Source organism: Heptranchias perlo, chromosome 7 (assembly GCF_035084215.1).
Source record: "Heptranchias perlo isolate sHepPer1 chromosome 7, sHepPer1.hap1, whole genome shotgun sequence".
NCBI classification, from domain to species: domain Eukaryota; kingdom Metazoa; phylum Chordata; class Chondrichthyes; order Hexanchiformes; family Hexanchidae; genus Heptranchias; species Heptranchias perlo.
In genome coordinates, this window is record NC_090331.1 from 36,602,687 (window position 1) to 36,621,546 (window position 18,860).

General features: G+C 40.4%; 1 protein-coding gene across 1 annotated transcript in view; it reads left to right on the top strand.

The window, feature by feature from the left end:
* Positions 1-287: 287 nt before the first annotated feature.
* The window catches only part of snx4 (sorting nexin 4), a 51,030-nt gene continuing 32,457 nt past the window's right edge, over positions 288-18,860 (top strand). The window contains exons 1-3 of the mRNA XM_067987316.1: positions 288-466; positions 3,842-3,966; positions 18,465-18,603. Of these exons, the coding sequence (XP_067843417.1) occupies positions 329-466; positions 3,842-3,966; positions 18,465-18,603 (402 nt within the window). The 5' untranslated portion in view covers positions 288-328. The remainder of the gene's footprint in view (positions 467-3,841; positions 3,967-18,464; positions 18,604-18,860) is intronic.

The window sequence follows — 18,860 nt, forward strand, 5'->3', positions numbered from 1 at the left end:
TCCACAAGTGCAGAGCTCAATAAAGCCATTCACACCAGAGAACATCCTCCTTATCTCAACCAGTCTTGAAGAAACTAAACCTTCATATAAGACAGGCATTTGTAGGGCTATGAGGAAAGAGCAGGAGAGTGGAACTAATTGGATAGCTCTTTCAAGGAGCCGACACAGGCACAAAGGGCCGAATGGTCTCCTTCTGTGCTGTGTGATTCTATGGTGTCGAACTGTTGCAGAGGGTGGACTGTGCCTTTAAATGCCGAACGGGTGCGAGGGGTGCACTGTGCCTTTAAATGCTGGCTGACTGCGGCGGTTGCGTAGTGTTGAGCGGTGGATGATGGCAGATCGGGTCGGGATGGATGAGGACGAGGTGTTGGTGGGGAGTCACCCGAGTTCGGTGCTTGAGGTTGAGCCGCAGCCCGAGCCCGAGCCCGGCCTCGATATAAGCGACATCTCTGGCAACAAAAGCACGGTAATAACCAGGGCAGCGGGGGGCGGGGCGGAGCGGGCTGAGGGTAACAGCCCGGCCTCAGGCTCGGGCCCTCGGAGTTAAGGGACCGGGGGTTAGTAATGGACGTCTCGCTGGTCACTGGGCCGCAGCCTCACCCCAGACCCGGGGGCAGTTCCCGGAGACCGAGTCTCGGCTGTGTCCCGGGTCCCAGGTCCCAGGTGCGGGAGGAATGCGCCCGGGCCTGGCGTTCTCTGGAGATTTCAGGGCGATTTCTGCTCACAGGTTGTTTAGACTAAGCTGACTTGATCACTGGTTTCAACCCCCGGTAAATATCCAAAAGTGAAACAGTTTGTAGTAAAATTCCTCTGTCCCTATAAAGTGTTTTATTTTGCAGTTTCAACGCCGTCTATCCCTCTTTATTGGGAACAGTGTGTTTAATCGTATGATTCAAGCAATACATAATTGACACATCACAGCAGTTTTTCAGTTTTAAATGTTTGTTGTGAGTGGCAGCTTGTATTTTGTCCGCGCATTTAAATTAGTTGCTGGTAGGTTTGCAAAGTGTCCAGGAGTCAGTTTGGATACTATCATTGGATTTTTATTACAACTTGTGTTGTGAAGTGGAACCTGCTTTGTATTGTTACTAAAGTTGCAATGTAAATACACATTTGCATTGAGATGTGGACTGCACAGTATTGGAGCAATAAACAAGCAACTATATGTGTATATTTGTTTGTAAGTCTGGATTTGTGAGTTCATATGTGGCTGCTGGGCCTTTCCTGAAGGTTGGAGAGGCAGGAACATTCCATGGATGGGACTTTGCTGATGCTTGGTATGGTATCTGCTAGGACCAGAAAAGATGATGGCCTCTGCATATAGAGGCTCTAGTTATATTTATCACTAGATAGGATGCTGCTGGCAAAACCACCTCAAGTTGGGCCTTGACACTTCTGAAGGTAACAATCTGGCATCCTTCACAATGCTGTTGAATAGGTTGAAGCTGGTGTTGCTAGCAGTGCTAGAAAATAAAGAAGTCATTTTATTAAGTGGTTTATGTTGTGACTGAATCCATATTAAAACAGCTCTGCATCTGTGAGTTTGTGTCCCAGTGACTGAGGAAGATCTGTGCAGGCTAGCAAGAGCAAAACTGATTTGTTGCCCTATATCTAGCTAGTCTGCAAGACCACTTCAGCTTCTCTACCTGCATGTGACCAAAAGGATAGGGCAATGCCTTGCTGTTTTTGCTGCTGTCAGAGGTGCAAACTGTAACTATATCTTAGTTGTATACTGCCTTAAGCAGCATGAGGGCAGCGTTTCATACATTGCCACTTTGTGGCTAATGTGCTTGCTGTTGGCAGTACACTGGAAATTTAATACAGCCTAAAAGTGGCCTGATGAAAATGAACAGATGTTGGAAGAGGCAAGCAAAATGTATAGGCTGCATGGCAATGGTGCCCATTTGCTGCTATGTGAGTGTATGTATATCTATTATGTCTCTATTGTACTTCTAGATAAAGACACTGAAATACAAGATAGTCATTCAGTGGAATAGTTCTGCTGGCCTCAATAAGTCAAAGATTGACCAGAACCATAACTTTGAATTAGTGTGTTAAACCCTGCCAGGTGTTTATTTTTTTAAATGTAATATGGCAGGAACATTGAGAATGGGAAGTGGTATGATGTGAGTAGGTGATTGCATAATAGAGCAGCTAGTGAAAGAAACTGAATTACTTGATGTGATTCTGTCTGTAAGGATGTCCTAGCAATCTGGCAGAAGATTACAGTAAAACCTAATTATCTGTTGTAATGGTGGTGTTGTGTGTTTAGGTTTTTACATTTGATCTTCTCCTTGGATTCAGTGTCATGGTCACTGTAATCAGAGCTTATATCCCTTATGAACCAGAGTGTGTCTTTTCCTGCCCACTATCTCGGTAAATGTAGTGAGAACCAGATGTTGCACACAGTACCCTTGTCATGTACTCTGACACTATGTGATTTCATTGACTTTGGAAGGCAGAAGGATTTACACCCTTATCAAACTGGTCAATAAAGTTTATATTTTATAGCCAGTGAGTAAATTAATAGTACTCAGTACAAACAGTATATTGAAGCAACATTACTCACTTGATATCTGTAACATGCCAACATAATGTCTCAAAGATTGACCAAATATTTAGTGGATTTATCCTTTCTTTGTCCACAGCTACCAAATTCCCCAGGCTTCTTTAAGATACTAAAAACTTCCTAAACTGAAGACCAAAGATAACCAAACTCATGTAAATTTAAGAAAATATGGAGGCAAGCGACAGCCTGGGATTGGAAAGAAAGGAGACAGCAGAAAGTCATGAGTATGGGCGAAGAGGAGAAACAGTAACTGGGCTAAAGCAGCTGAGAGGTAGCCTAGGATTGACCAGGGAGTGATGGCAAAAGGAGATTTGGGAAGAATGTGGTGGATAGGTGAGGTGGGAGCAGCAAGAGTGGCTACTGGGTGGCTGAAATCCTCCGCTGTAAGAGCGGAGAGAGGGTCGGCGAGTTCTGGTCTGCGGCTGGATAAATGAAAGTGGAACAGAAATGGCTGATGTATAGTAAGGAATCTTGCAACACCAGGTTATAGTCCAACAGTTCTATTTGAAAATCACAAGCTTTCGGAGGCTTTCTCCTTCGTCAGGTGACTAAGAAGAAAGCCTCCGAAAGCTTGTGATTTTCAAATAAAACTGTTGGACTATAACCTGGTGTTGTAAGATTCCTTACATTTGTCCACCCCAGTCCATCACCGGCATCTCCACATCATGAAGTATAGTAGGCTGCAAATAGAACAGGGCACACTGGAAAGAAATGGGGCTGGAGGGGAGGTATTTGAATGGGGCCATAAGGAGATAGAAATTTTTACTAATAGTTGATTTTTTTTTTTGAACTCCAGGGTGAGGAACAGGGTATCTTTAGTGCAGGTAGTAGTGCCTCTTGTTGTGGGAAGGCTCTACAATGCCACTTGGTGGTGTGACAGCTTAATGAAAACATAAACATTGAAATTATGAGTAAGTGACATTTTAACATTGGAATTCCCATAGGAAATGTTTATAAAGCAGTTTTCAATAAGTGTGCCCTATAAGAATTTTAATATTAAAGATTTGTGTTCCCCTTGCCCTTTTTTTTTGCAGGAGGGAGGGGGTAGCCTATTAGAATAAATATTCAACTTGTAATGCTTAATATAGCTGATCGTGAATTAATTTTGGGAGTGTTCAAGTTTATTCTAACCCAAACCTTGGGGTACATAATGTTTGGGGAATATTTGTCTGGCTACTGCATGGTGCTAAGGGATGAAAATGCACGGGTAAATGGTCATTTTAAATCTCTTGTTTGCAATTTAAATAATTTCTCTCTTTTTTAAATGTAAAGATAATTGAACATGACAACTGCTTATTGAAGAAAATGGAGATTAGTGTGTCAGAAGCAGAAAAACGATCTGGAAAAAATGCAGTGAACATGCAGGAGATTTATACAGTATACCTCATTGAAACAAGGTATGTACAATTGCATTATAAGAACTGAAGTTTACCTCTGGTTTACAGTAGTTTAGTGGTAATTTACATTTTTTAAAAAAGGTGTCAACACAAAAATTACCATTGATTTCACGAGTTTAGACGCCACTGATTTTTCTGCAGGCTAGCTGTCTTTTTAGCAGGGATCCTACTAGCTAACTTGGACATATCACTTCAGAGTTTTGGTAGGCATGCATCTTTCTTCATAGAGCTTCTGATTCATTCTTTACAACATGTTGTATATTGTACTACATGGGAATGTAACATGTGCCAGGTCAGGGTTATGACTGAACATTTCATTGATTACCTCGACTTTTATGGAAAACCAGGGTACGTCTAGGTGACTTCTTTTGTGGGATTAAATAGTTAAATTAAGATGTGATTAGAACTTGGCATTGCAAGTGTCACCCTATGATGTTGATTACAGAATTATAATCCAGAGGAACAATCACAATTGACGACAGCATCTCCCAAAAGTGGCTTGAACAGAAAAATTAATCATAAGTACATTTGTTTGCAGTGCTGTATCAGAATTTTCATACTTTTTGGGTAGAAAATTACTGGTGTCTGAGGTCCAGTGACTAAATTCTATTTTTTTTAAATGGAGACTGTCCCAGCTTCTGTCTAAATTTGGATTTGAAAAAATGGAGTGCCACGGCACTCTTAAGTAATGTCAATATGTTTATTATACCATTTGCGACCTTTCACTCTCCGCTCTACTTCCTAGCTGATTTAACCCTCTGAGCTGTTTGCATTTTCTAAATGCACTGAGCATTCTAGTTTGCATTTTATTCCTGTTTTAATATTTTAATATTCTGATTTAATGTTCTCCTTAAACTTGATCTTTTTATGGTACAATCCAACTAGGCTTATTTAGTGTAATTAGTATGTTGTAGGAAAATCAAAAAAACAATATGGTTTAATATTGGGAAATAAGCTTTTTTATACATTTAAATAATTTCAAACTGCTGTTGCTACCTAATAATATTATGTGACTCAATCTGATTGTATTGCTGGTTGTTAAAATACCTGCACTGCAGTTATGGACAAATTCTTTGTGCCTACATTTCATATCATTAGAAATCTTAATGACACCACTGACATAATTATCTAGTATGAGATGTTTCTCCTAGTATATAAATGAACCCCCCCCACCCTGTGACCTCAAAACTAGTAGAAGCTTACTTGTCTGCCTTCTACAGACTAGGAAAAGTACAGGAGGTCTAAGAAAGGGAAAGAGAAAAATAGTTGGTGTGAAAAGTTTACTGCGCAATGTATGTATTTTAAAATGAGCTTTCAATTTTGGCTGGGAGCAAAGTGAACCTAAGTTTGTTGCCTGTTGGAATTCTGGTTGTGTTCAGCTTTAGTGTGCTGAAGGGCGATGCATAGGAAGTAATCATGATTTATTTTTCTGAAATCTCCCTACAGAAGGTGCTGTTAAGTATGTGCAAGAAGGTTTCATTATGTTGCTGTAAACTTCCAGAATCTATGTAGTCTGTAGGCATTGGCTCCTTTCCTGAGATTATGGCCAATATGATTTTTTTTTATCCATGGGAGTAGGAAGACCTAGGCAGTTGCCTGCAAATTTATTTTATGGGGGGGGAGAGAAATGAATCTGAAGCATTTGGAGTGTTGCTCATACTCCTGATGATACTAATTTGCTTGCTCTATATAGAGGACAGGTACATGCAGCAATGTCTACAGGATTGGTGTCCTGCTTGCATCCTAGGGATCCTAAACCTGGGGGTGGGGGGGGGATATTGGCTAGTAGCTAGTTACACCACTTTTCATCTAAATTAAAATCTTTCTTTTCCATGAGGTATAAACACTATTAAACTAACTTCTTCATTCGTTCATGAGATGTGGGCGTCGCTGGCGAGGCCAGCATTTATTGCCCTGGAGAAGGTGGTGGTGGTGAGCCGCTGCAGTCCGTGTGGTGAAGGTTCTCCCACAGTAATATTAGGAAGGGAGTTCCAGGATTTTGACCCAGCGGCGATGAAGGAACGGCGATATATTTCCAAGTCGGGATGGCGTGTGACTTGGAGGGGAACGTGTAGGTGGTGGTGTTCCCATGTGCCTGCTGCTCTTGTCCTTCTAGGTGGTAGAGGTCGTGGGTTTGGGAGGTGCTGTTTAAGAAGCCTTGGCGAGTTGCTGCAGTGCATCCTGTAGATGGTACACACTGCAGCCACTGTGCGCCGGTGGTGAAGGGTGTGAATGTTTAGTGTGGTGGATGGGGTGCCAATCAAGCGGGCTGCTTTGTCCTGGATGGTGCTGAGCTTCTTGAGTGTTGCTGGAGCTGCACTCATCCAGGCAGATGGTGGAAAGGCTTTGGGGAGTCAGGAGGTGAGTCACTCGCTGCAGAATACCCAGCCTCTGACCTGCTCTTGTAGCCATGGTATTTATATGGCTGGTCCAGTTAAGTTTCTGGTCAATGGTGACCCCCAGGATGTTGATGGTGGGGGATTCGGCGATTGTAATGCCGTTGAATGTCAAGGGGAGGTGGTCAGACTCTCTCTTGTTGGAGATGGTCATTGTCTGGCACGAATGTTACTTGCCACTAATGAGCCCAAGCCTGGATGTTGTCCAGGTCTTGCTGCGTGTGGACTCGAATTGCTTCATTATCTGAGGGGTTGCGAATGGAACTGAACACTGTGCAATCGTCAGTGAACATCCCCATTTCTGATGTTATGGTGGAGGGAAGGTCATTGATGAAGCAGCTGAAGATGGTACTGAAGTTGCTGTTTCTTGGGGAAATCCTCAATCATTCTGTGGACTCCTACTAAGGTACGTTGCAGTAGGAATAAAGGCAAGAATAATATTGAACATCAGGCTGAAGCTGAGTCTGGGAGTTCTTGGCAGATTATATCAAATCTACCTTATGAGAAAATGCATCAGAAACACTAAATGACTGGTTTGTATCATTGGCCTAATTCTAATTTATACAAGGGATAGCAGAAACTGAATTAGACAGTTGCTGTAATCTAATTACAGGATACAGTTGACATTCAGAACTCTGCTGTTGTGGCATATGATTGTTTAATAAACATTGTGATTAGATTACAGCTTTATCACTCCTTGCCATCTTTCAATACATACTGTATTGATGTCCATCTTTGATTTGATTGAGGGAATTTGTCAAATTGGGTTCATGAAAAAATTAAAAGTAATACAATGTAACATTTGTAGAAAAGTATTAAGCTTGTCTTTGTGGATCTGTTTTGGGGGTGTATCAAGAAATGGCTTGCAGTTCACATGCAAAGTCTGTACAGTATAGATCTGCTGTTATGCAATTTTTCACTATTTACTGTATTTTTTCCTGCTTTAGGTTGCTTCATTGTTTATGCTAGGAAATGTCCTAATTGTTTTAACAGATATCTTAAGAATAGCAAGAATGAGTATCTCCGATTTCCTGATACTTCTAGTATTGTTTAACAAATTGAACAAAAGTTTAATCTTTAACCTTGCAAAAGGGAAAATGTCTTTCATTTGTTCAGCCGTCTAGTTGCACTTTATGTACAATGATTATTTGAATGTTTGTGAGTTGCAACCTAGCTTGGAGGTTTTTGTTTTCATGCTTTAAATTTTATCTTTTGACTGAATCTTCTGGTTTGAGTACTTAAACTCAGTCAGCTTTCAAAATCAGGAATTAGAATATTGTCCTGTTTGAAGGACCCAGTATCAACATAAAGCACTGAAGTCAAGCATAGCTAGGTGCACTGTAAAGCTTCCTCTACTCTGCCTCAAATATTTCCACAACATTCACCTTGGAAAGAGGAAGCCTCCGAAAGCTTGTGAATTTCAAATAAAATTGTTGGACTATAACTTGGTGTTGTAAAATTGTTTACAATTGTCAACCCCAGTCCATCACCGGCATCTCCACATCAAATATTTGAGGCAAACGAGCACTCTTATTGTACCAGTGTCCATTTTCTTACGTAGTTACTTTTTGGAGTCTGTAACTTGTGTAAAGTGCTATCATGTATTACTGTAAAAAGTGCTCTGTCCCTTGATCTTTGCATGAGATTGGTCCAGTTGATGGATCTATGCCATGAGGAACAAGGACCACTGCTTATTTTGCATAAGATACTTTCAACCAACAGGGCGAAGAGACTTTCAACCTTTTAGTCTGGGCTGGATTTGAATCCTAGTCCAAGAGGTGAAAAGCCAATTTGCCAACCCACTGACCTACATCCTCCAAAACTGAAGGTATTTTACATATTAATTTTGAGTTGATGGTTGTATGAAGAATCATCTGGCATTGCATTTTGTACATCTGACACCAAGGTTGTGTTCAAACTTTTAATGGCCTTTTAAAGAAAGAAAATCTTGCATTTATATAATGCCCTCTCATATCCTCAGGATCTTATCTTGTAATTGGGCAACAATATAGATCTATTCCTTCTCTTCTTCCTTCCCCCCCCCCCCCCTCCACCAAACACACACCAAAAAAACTTCTATAGCTTTCTAAGGCAAAAATAAAATGATTAAGAATTCTTCTGCTCTACATATTCCATGTGGTGGGATCTGTCTTGCTTCCAGCTGAGTGCTCTTGAGGGATTACATGACCTTGGATGATTTGTGGCAGAACTTTGAATGTTCGGTTAAGTATTTTCCTTTGGAAACAAAATGGTGAAAGAGCAAGGAAAATTGGTGGAGAGGATGATAGAAATCTGACACAATGAATTGGGAGGTGAAATTTCCCCCATTTGAAGTAGTGGGTGGTTCAGGGTGCATATGTAGCTTGGCCAAAATGCAAAACCATTTGTCTGGGAGCTTTAGAAATGTTAGACACATTTCTGAAATGAAACTGAGTTTGCAATAATATTTTGAATTTTCAGTCATAACTGGGAGACTTATAAGCCAGTGATCATGCCATCATACTTGCCTAGCAGGACACTTGTACTGAAGCCGCATTTTTATATTTGAAGCTCCCACAATGTGAATCTAAGACCACAACACTGAGTTATGCAAAATGAAATAACTTTAGGCTTTAAACTTGAGTAAAATGCTTTTGGTAATTAATGGGACTTTTTTCTAAAAGCTGCATAAAGCATTAGATTTGTTTTGGGGGTAATGGTGTGGAAAGAAAATGTCTGAATTTTTAAAAAAAAGTTCCTTTTTCAGGGCAAAACTCCCAGCTTTCAGTTAAGGGGGAGGGGCATACTGAAGGCCATTTAGAAAGTAGCTCACTTCCTATCAAATGCTACATTTTAATTATTGATTTTGTTAGAATAGTTCTTCCTTTTTCTTTGTCCCTTAAGGCCATCGCTGGGTTGTCATGTTTGCTTTGTCATACTAACTGAAGTTCTTTTATTGGATCGTGTATCTAATAATCAAAGGAAAATTCTCTAGGAGAAAAGTAAAGACAATCCACTACTAAGTCTGCCCTAAAATTAGTAGATATGACATATGACTGGCTGAATCCTTGCTGATGGTCATTGAAATTTAATTGAATCCGTATGGTGTTTATAGGAGCTGAAATAGCTTCAACATCTTGCTGTTTGCTACAAAAGACCAGTCCAATCTATGTATCAATTTACTTCAGAATATTATTTTTGTTCAACTGTTCAAGTTCTGCTCTTGATTTGTTTTTGTACCCCCAGGCTGTGTACACTAAGCCACAAGAAATGAGGGGATTTATTATTGTAATGCATATCCTGCACAAAAATAAATGGTTCTAAAGTATGTCTCATTTTCTTTACAAGCTCCATGACAATGTAACTAAATGGCAAAGATGGAGAGATTTGTGAGCAAGTTATCTTTGATGAGGGGGAGGGGATGTCAGAGGAGGTATTAAATAACTTATGTTTTTGTTTGTGTTATAAAAATTGTACTGGTATTTGTTTCATTTTCCTCTAGATCTGACATGCAATATTGGGTATTACATATTCAGTTACCAGTGTCAAATTCACAAGATATTGGTCATTGTTAACATTAATTGATATAAATCATACAATTAATTGTAGTCAGGTGGCAGGTATCAATTGGGGGCTCTTGTATCCTTTTTTATATAGGAGAGCTTAGCTAGGCTGTGGTGTGTGTGAGGGGAATCTCTCTGAATAAAGGTTGAAAGCAACTAAATACTAGGCTCTAATATTCTATCCTTCACCACATGGCTATCCAATTTTAACAATTGTTAGTAACATTTGGTTACATCCTGTGGTGCTATATAATATGCAGACCAGGTTATCTTGCCAGGATGGTGTGTATATAGTAGTTAGCTGCTTCCAGTGCAAGTTAAAGCATTTCTTGTACTAAGACTAAGTTTTTGATGCTCAATGCATTTAATATTTTGGTTCAAGAAATAGAAGTACAGTAGGTATCTATGGTAGTGAAAAATGCTTTTGAGGAATGGCATTTACCTGCTTGTGAATAGAGCAGGTATAGCTAACAGAAGTAATAAGCAGAATATAGTTGAATTTGAATCTTGATGCAGTAGCTCTGGCTTTTGGCAATAATGCACTCACTCCTCTGTTCCTGACATTTCACTTCCTTGGCATGTTGGCCTGGTCTGCCTGTAGGCTCTGAAATGACCCAACACGATGCAGCACAATGTTAACAAATTGCTCTTTATTTTAACAAACAAGTATTGTGATTTGCTGCATGCCATGTGACACCCCCCCAAAAAAAAATCTGCTTCCATCAAGGAATAATAAAGGAGCAGGTATGCTGGTAGGCTGCAAGATATAACTGCAAGCCTGCTGGGAATTTGGTGTCCTGACCCCTCCATTGGCTGTGGGCACAATACTCTTCTACCTGGAAGGAAAGCAGCAGTTTGGGCATTCATGAGTGATTCTCCCAAAGTCCTTCACAGTAACTGTCATGAGCTCCATGACAGACTGAAATGCAGTCCTCCATGATTGCACAGATCAGTTATGGAATCCTCCACACTGCTCCCAAGACCATGCAGTGTGCTTCTCACTGAGAAGGGATTCATATAATCAATCAGCTCAAATAGCATTCTCTATATAAGCAGGCTCTGAAGTCTGAATCCCCATCTGTTGCAACAGTATCAGGTTCCCTTGTTTGACTTCTGCTTAGCAGGGTGCCAGGCTATCGGTAATTAACAGCACCTGCTGTTTGTTGCCCATGGATTGTGATGCACCTGCTCCCTCAGTAATTCCCTTGTGCAGAGGATGTACTGTGCTATCATGCAGCGATGGTGCTTGTTCTGCAACATGCTATGAGGTGTGGATTTCTGGGAGGTATGTGAAGGGTTTTCTTGGGTGTCTATGCCAGGTCTTTGTTAGAAAAATCAAAACTAATCCTGCTGCCCTTCTCTCTCCATAGCCTTGTATCTTCTGCTTATGTACTCTCCTTTCAAAGATGTGTTAACTATTCCCTGTAGCAATGCATTGCATACTCTAACTTGGTAAAGAAATTTCTCCTAACCCCTCTCCTCACTGATAATTTTAGATTGTTTCACTGAATTCCCTAACCAGAGGAAATAGTCTTCCTCTATTATGGCTATCAAAACCTTCCCTAACATTATGAATGGTTTTAAATTAAAACCCTCTACTAAATCTCCCTTTTAGCCTTCTCTGCTGCAGTCCTTGTAACTCAAGTCTTTTCATGACTATAGTTTCTCATTCCTAGTAAATCTGTGCTGTGCATTCTTTAGACTTTAATGCCCTTTCTATAATGGCGTACCCAAAACTGCACATGGTGCTTTTAACTGTGGCCTAACCATTGTCATGTACAAATTTATCGTGACCAATGTTTTGTATGCATCATAAAAATCATGTTAATAACTTGGGAGTTGTCTTGCATGTGACATTGCAGATATAGTTGAGTGGATTCCTTTGCCAAATTTATTCTTTCAGTAGCTTGCATTGCTTTTACCAACATGAAGTAGCAGCAAGATCTAAAAGGTTGTTCAGGATTGACTTGGAAGTCCAACTGGTGTCACAATTGGAGGGCATAGCTAATAATCTTTGGCAATAACTGCTGATTTCTGCAAGCTTATTGTCTTTCTTGCATCCATCTAGGTCTTGGGGGTTTTTGGGCACCGAGTTCATCTCCAACTATTTCTTGCCACATCTGGTAAACTTAGTGCTTCTGGGGATGGGTGTGCCTTTATTTTAGAATTTTGATCACTGAGCCGCGCCTCCAGAGCTCCCATTCCCCTGCCCTGTCCTCATAGCCCTGCAAAATTTTTCCTTTCAAGCACTTATCCAGTTCCCTTTTGAAGGCCACGATTGAATCTGCCTCCACCACTCCCTCTGGCAGTGCACTCCAGATCCTAATCACTCGCTGTGTTTATTTTTTAAAAAAAAGTTTTCTCTCATCACCTTTATTGGTTCTCTTGCCAATTACCTTAAATCTATGTCTGTTGGATCTTGACCCTTCCATCAGTGGGAGCAATTTCTTTCTATCTACTCTGTCCAGATCCTTCATGATTTTGATTACCTCTATCAAATCTCCTCGCAACCGCCTCTGCTCCTAGAACAACCCCAGCTTCTCCAGTCTATCCATGTAACTAAAGTCCCTCATCCCTGGAATCATTCTAGTAAATCTCTTCTGCATGCTTTCTAAGGCCTTCACATCCTTCCTAAAGTGCAGTGCCCAGAACTGGACACAATACTCCAGTTGTGGTCGAACCAGTATTCTATAAATGTTCATCGTGACTTCCATACTTTTGTACTCTGTGCCTCTATTAATAAAGTCCAGGAACCCGTATGCTTTTTTAACCACTTTCTCAACCTGCCCTGCCACCTTCAATGATTTGTGCACATATACCCCCAGACCTCTCTGTTCCTGTACCCCTTTTAGAGTTATGCCTTCTATTTTATATTGCAGCTCCTCATTCTTCCTACCGCAATGTGTCGCTTCGCATTTTTCTGTTAAATTTCATCTGCCGCATGTCCGCCCATGCCACCAGCCTGTCTATATCCTCTTGAAGTCTATCACTATCCTCCACAGTGTTTACTACCCTTCCAAGTTTTGTCATCTGCAAATTTGGAAATTGTGCCCTGTACATATGTCAAGAAAAGCAGTGGTCCTAGCACTGACCCCTGGGGAGCACCACTGTACATCTCCCTCCTGTCTGATAAACAGCCGTTCACTGCTACTGTTTCCTGTCATGTAGCCAATTCTGTGTACAAGTTGCTACTGTCCCCTTTATTCCATGGGCTGCAATCTTGATGCGAAGCCTACCATGTGGAACTTTATCAAACACCTTTTGAAAGTCCATGTACGTCACATCAACTGCATTGACGTAATCTACCCTCTGTTTTCCTAATGCCATCTCCTATGTTCAGTTAGCATTGCAATATTGTGCATAGGTGCTGCTATTGTATGTATTTTAAACTGTCTTAACTGTCAGTTACAGCCCTTTTTTTAAAATGCTGTTTAAAGCCAAATTATGACCATAGTTTGAGTGCTAAAGCACATGGGCTAGCACAAATGGATAAACTGGTGAGATTGTGACTTCACCTCTGCTCACAAATCAAAGGTTAGGCATAATTAATTCCTATATAAGGTACAAAACATTGGGTTTTTTAGGCATTTATTTTTACTTTAGATCTTTTTTAAAAACCATTTAATAAAAAAAATCTCACTGCTGTCCATCCATTTTGAAGTTAACTGCTTTGGGGGGGAAAAAATATTTTATGGGCTGATTACATGGCTGAGGAAAATCTGTTGGAACCAATCAAATGCTGAAAACCTGAAGTTTGACATAGTTGTCACAGACCTGACCATGTTCAACTTTAAAGTGCCTTTTTCCAATGATATGGGAATGGGCTGGCAATGGATGAGTAAAGGCAGCCCCAAGAAGAGATCATACCTACATGAGCAAGCTTCATAGTGCACTGAAGCTTAAAGAATGCCTTGATGCGACAATGACCCATGGTTACCCTGTAATTTAAATTTGTGATCAAGGAGCTAAATTTTTTAAAATCTAGAGCTCTTCCAGCAGAAGCCAAATTTTAGAAAGGCATTGTTTATACTTTACTTCTGGGATTATGACCATCAAATGATTGCATTTTGGGCAAATAGCAGAATAAATATTAGGTATACAAATTGCATAATCCTAAACTTGACTGCTTGGAAAGCCTTTGTATTAAAACTGGTATTGATTTGGTGGCTGTGGGGAGAAGAAATATATGGTAGAAGACTTCAGTAACTAGTACAGGTCTATGCATTATAATGCGTCTCTCTTAGCATTGTTCAATTTACTGCGAACAATGTTACGAATATGTAGGATGTGCATATTGTACTGTATATTGCACAAAAGTCTTAAATTCTAATTGACTACACTGTTTACTTAACAATTGAGTTAACTGCAAGGTTGCGTCACTTGGAGTTTATTTGCTCTTCAGGCTGCAAGTCAGGATGAAATGTCTGACTTTTTATTTTCATTGCTAAGCTTTTTTTTGAAGTCCTAAGCTGCAAACCTTTTGATTCCTAGATCAATGGATCTTGTATTCCAAATGACTGGGTTACTGAGAAAAGTCATCTTTTTTTAAAAAAACTGTAGCTTTTAGAGTGGAGTAATACATATTTTAAAATTGCAGTTTAAGAAAGGAAGAATTGATTGGTCTCATGTGTACTAAAAATATGAAGAGCACTTTGGAAAGCCAGAGGTGACTAAGAATTTTTATGAATAACTTCTGACGTAGATAAAACTTTGACATTAAAGATTATAAAGGGGATTTGATGCAGGGAAATTAGCTATGTTGAAGGGTTCAAATACCACAGGGTGAAAGCTTAAAAGTGTAAGTTGAGTAGAAATTACAGTACCTAAGGCCATTCAGCCCATTGCTCCAGTGCTAGTTTAATTGGAGCTAGCTACTCTGATTCTATTTTGCTGCTCTTCCACCATATCCTTTTATTTTCAAATATTTGATTGCATTTTCATCTGATGTAGCTTCTATCTCAATAGCGACTTGTGGTAAAGCATTTTATGCTCTAATGACCCTTTTTGTATGGTGATGGGGGGGGAGGAAATTCTTCTAACGTCCCTCTTCATTCTTCTACTGAGTTCTGAATCTGTGCCCTTGTTGCTGATGGGCAAAAATCTCATTGTTGACCCCTTGAAAGCTTGTATTGGATAATTCCTTTACCACCTCTGTCCCATTGGGGAGTAAAGGACTAAGAAAGGGGGATAAGTTACAATTTGTTCCGGCCTTTCTTCACAACCCCTCTTGCTAGCATTTCAGTGAATTTTTGCTGTACCCTTTCCTTGGCTCTACTATCTTTCCTATAACGGGGTGCCCAGAATTGCATGCATTAGACTAACTGGCCTAACCAATGTGTAGTATAAACTCAACATCGCTTTCTTGCTTTTCATATTCAGTGCACTGTACCCCAATCCCATTTTGTCTCTAGAGCATATTTCTAACTGTATTCACCCTGTTTTCAATTGTGTTTTGGTGCTTTTTTTAATTAGGGATGTGGGCGTCACTGGCAAGGCCAGTGTTTATTGCCCATCCCTAATTGCCCTGGAGAAGGTGGTGGTGAGCCGCCACCTTGAACCGCTGCAGTCCGTGTGGTGAAGGTTCTCCCACAGTGCTGTTAGGTAGGGAGTTCCAGGATTTTGACCCAGCGACAATGAAGGAACGGCAATATATTTCCAAGTCGGGATGGTGTGTGACTTGGAGGGGAACGTGCAGGTGATGGTGTTCCCACGTGCCTGCTACCCTTGTCCTTCTAGGTGGTAGAGGTCATGGGTTTGGGAGGTGCTATCGAAGAAGCCTTGGCGAGGTGCTACAGTAGATCCTGTGGATGGTACACACTGCAGCCACTGTACACCAATGGTGGAGGGAATGAATGTTTAGGGTGGTGGATGGGGTGCAAATCAAGTGGGCTGCTTTGTCCTGGATGGTGTCGAGCTTCTTGAGTGTTATTGGAGCTGCACTCATCCAGGCAAGTGGAGAGTATTCCATCACACTCCTGACTTGTGCCTTGTAGATGGTGGAAAGGCTTTGGGGAGTCAGGAGGTGAGTCACTTGCCGCAGAATACCCAGCCTCTGACCTGCTCTTGTAGCCACAGTATTTGTGGCTGGTCCAGTTAAGTTTCTGGTCAATGGTGATCCCCAGGATGTTGATGGTGGGGGATTCGGCGATGGTAATGCCATTGAATGTCAAGGGGAGGTGGTTAGATTCTCTTGTTGGCGATGGTCATTGCCTGGCACTTGTCTGGCATGAATGTTACTTGCCACTTATCAGCCCAAGCCTGGATGTTGTCCAGGTCTTGCTGTATGCGGGCATGGACTGCTTTATTATCTGAGGGGTTGCGAATGGAACTGAACACTGTGCAATCATTAGTGAACATCCCCATTTCTGACCTTATGATGGAGGGTAGGTCATTGATGAAGTGGCTGAAGATGGTTGGGCCAAGTACACTGCCCTGAGGAACTCCTGCAGCAATGTCCTGGAGCTGAGATGATTGACCTCCAACAACCACTACCATCTTCCTTTTGTAGGCTTCTAGAACTGAAAGCAAGGATGACTAACTATTGATAGAATACAGTAAATGCTTTTGAGGTATTAGTTATCATGTAATGGGCATTTAGATGATTAGGAAGTAAACCTTCTAGACTACAGCATAACATTGCTCAATCAAGAGCAAGGCATAGCTTGGAGTGAATTTTAAGTTTTAAAAAAAAAATGTAATGCATGTATGTCCAAGCTTGTGCTTGCTTTAGTCTGGTTGTTTTTCTTTGTTTCTTTCCCCCCCCCCCCCAATTGATTTAATTTCAAAATGAAACTTTAACCAGCTCTGAGAATAACATGTCTGATTCATTTCCTGTTGCAGGTATTTGAAACTTAACAGTGCTCAGCTGTTAAATTAACTTGGTTCAACATCACCTCTGATTCATTTTTTTTTTCTGGCATCTCCTATGGGTACGGTAGCAATATATACTGACAGATGTATGTGCCAATATTTCCTTTCATATAAAATTTGAATTTTCTGCTTCCCCCTTCTCCTCCACCCCCCCCCCACCTTTTGTGGCATCAAATTGGAAAATAACCCTAGTGTAAAATGACATGTCCATTGCTGTAGTCTGTATCATTTGATAATGCTTGCATAAATGTTCTGACTGTTTCTCACTATAGGTAATTGCTACAGCTTTTTGAGAATGCTGCTGGTTTTCATTAGCAAGAGTTCACAATTTGCTTAAGTCTATTTACTAAGATTTGCAAAATAAGTTGATAAATTGGCAGATTCACTTTTATTTCTGTGCACTGAGTTTGTGCAGACGTCTATTTTTAGGTCAGTAGAAGGTTACCAAAAGCAGGCAGCTTATTTATTAAATAACCACTGGTGTATCTGTGGTGTGTTGAATGGAGCCACTATTTTACTGCATTAAATGTTGGCGTGATGTGCATCTGGATACCATCTTAAACCTTAGATTAAGATCTTGAGTACCTGAAAGCACTTCTAGCCTCTCTGCTCCACTCAACTTGTTTATGTTCATACTCACACAGGCACCACTTTAACTAACTATTTTACTGTTTTTTTTTGTATTTCTACCCCATCCTTTTTATTTCTCTTTATTTCTGCATTTGATTACTAAATAGCCCTCAACCATTTCAATAAGAAGCTGGCAAAAGAAAGCCAGAATGGCAGCTGTTTTGTACCATGTGAGCTGTGAAACTAGATTGCAGAGAAGCCCCATTACATGGTCAGATGACCGTTGGAACTAAAGTGTTTTTTGGGCTAACTGATTTTGTAGTCTTAATCATGCAGAAGATCAAACAGAAATTCTTAATACTGGGGATAGAGGGTATATATTTGGAAACATGATCAACATCAAACCTACTGAGCATCAAAGGTGAGTTATAAACCCACCATCATGAAGTTTATTTTCATACACTACATTGCTGTCAATTGTGGTGGTTAATAATCTTTAAAAATGTGACAGTCAAGATTTGGAAAGAAAATGCAAGTTTCATCTAGTGGCCTTTTTCATGTATCATGACTTTCATTTCCTGCATTATGACTGAATATTTGATTTAAAAATTTTTAGTTTGAAGTGATGCACCACTGGTGTGTATGTATATACCACATCTAGTAAATCAGTTTTGTTCCAGTCTAGAATGCACTAAAGGATGATTTCCAACAGTTGTTTTGCAACTCATACCACAGATAAATTCACTATTAATGTTGATGTAGCACCACTTTTAAATTCTCTAGTAAGCTTCTGTACAAGTGAGAAGATTTCCCTTCCACTAGATTACTGGGAAAATATTGGATACTGTTCCCTTTTGAGTTTATTGAGTTCTATGTTTCTCCTTCACAATGTGCTAGAAATGTCTGTTAGAACATAAGAAATAGGAGCAGGAGTAGGCCAATCGGCCCCTCGAGCCTGCACCGCCATTCTATAAGATCATGTTGGCAGCAGTTGAAGTTTATCTTCATGGTTTTGTTATCTGTTACAGGGGGAAAATTAAATTTATTAGTCTGTCCCAGAGATTAGTGTTTTGACGTAATCAATTTTGCTTAATTCTGTTTTTTTTTTCTCCATGCACAGGCCAGTTGATTCCCAAAATGAAGGAGAGAATTCTGTGCCAGACTCTCTCTGGAGGAGATACAGTGAATTTGAATTGCTGAGGAGCTATTTAGTTGTTACATATCCCTGTATAGTAGTACCGCCTTTGCCTGAAAAAAGAGTGAGTAATTTTAATGCTGGAAATTGAATTAAAGTTGTTAATAGTGTTTCTTCTCCCTCCACCCCCTGCCCCCAACAATTTGGTGAATTCATTCAATTGCATTGTGTAAATGAGCAGGCCATCCCAAATTGAGAAGGACTGCCCTGTAACCATTTGGTATTCTGTAAGTGACTGATTTCTGAGGCTTCTGTTGAGGAGAATATCCAGTGGAGATTTTTCCTGATTTGTTGAACTCTTCATACAAGTAGGAATACCAT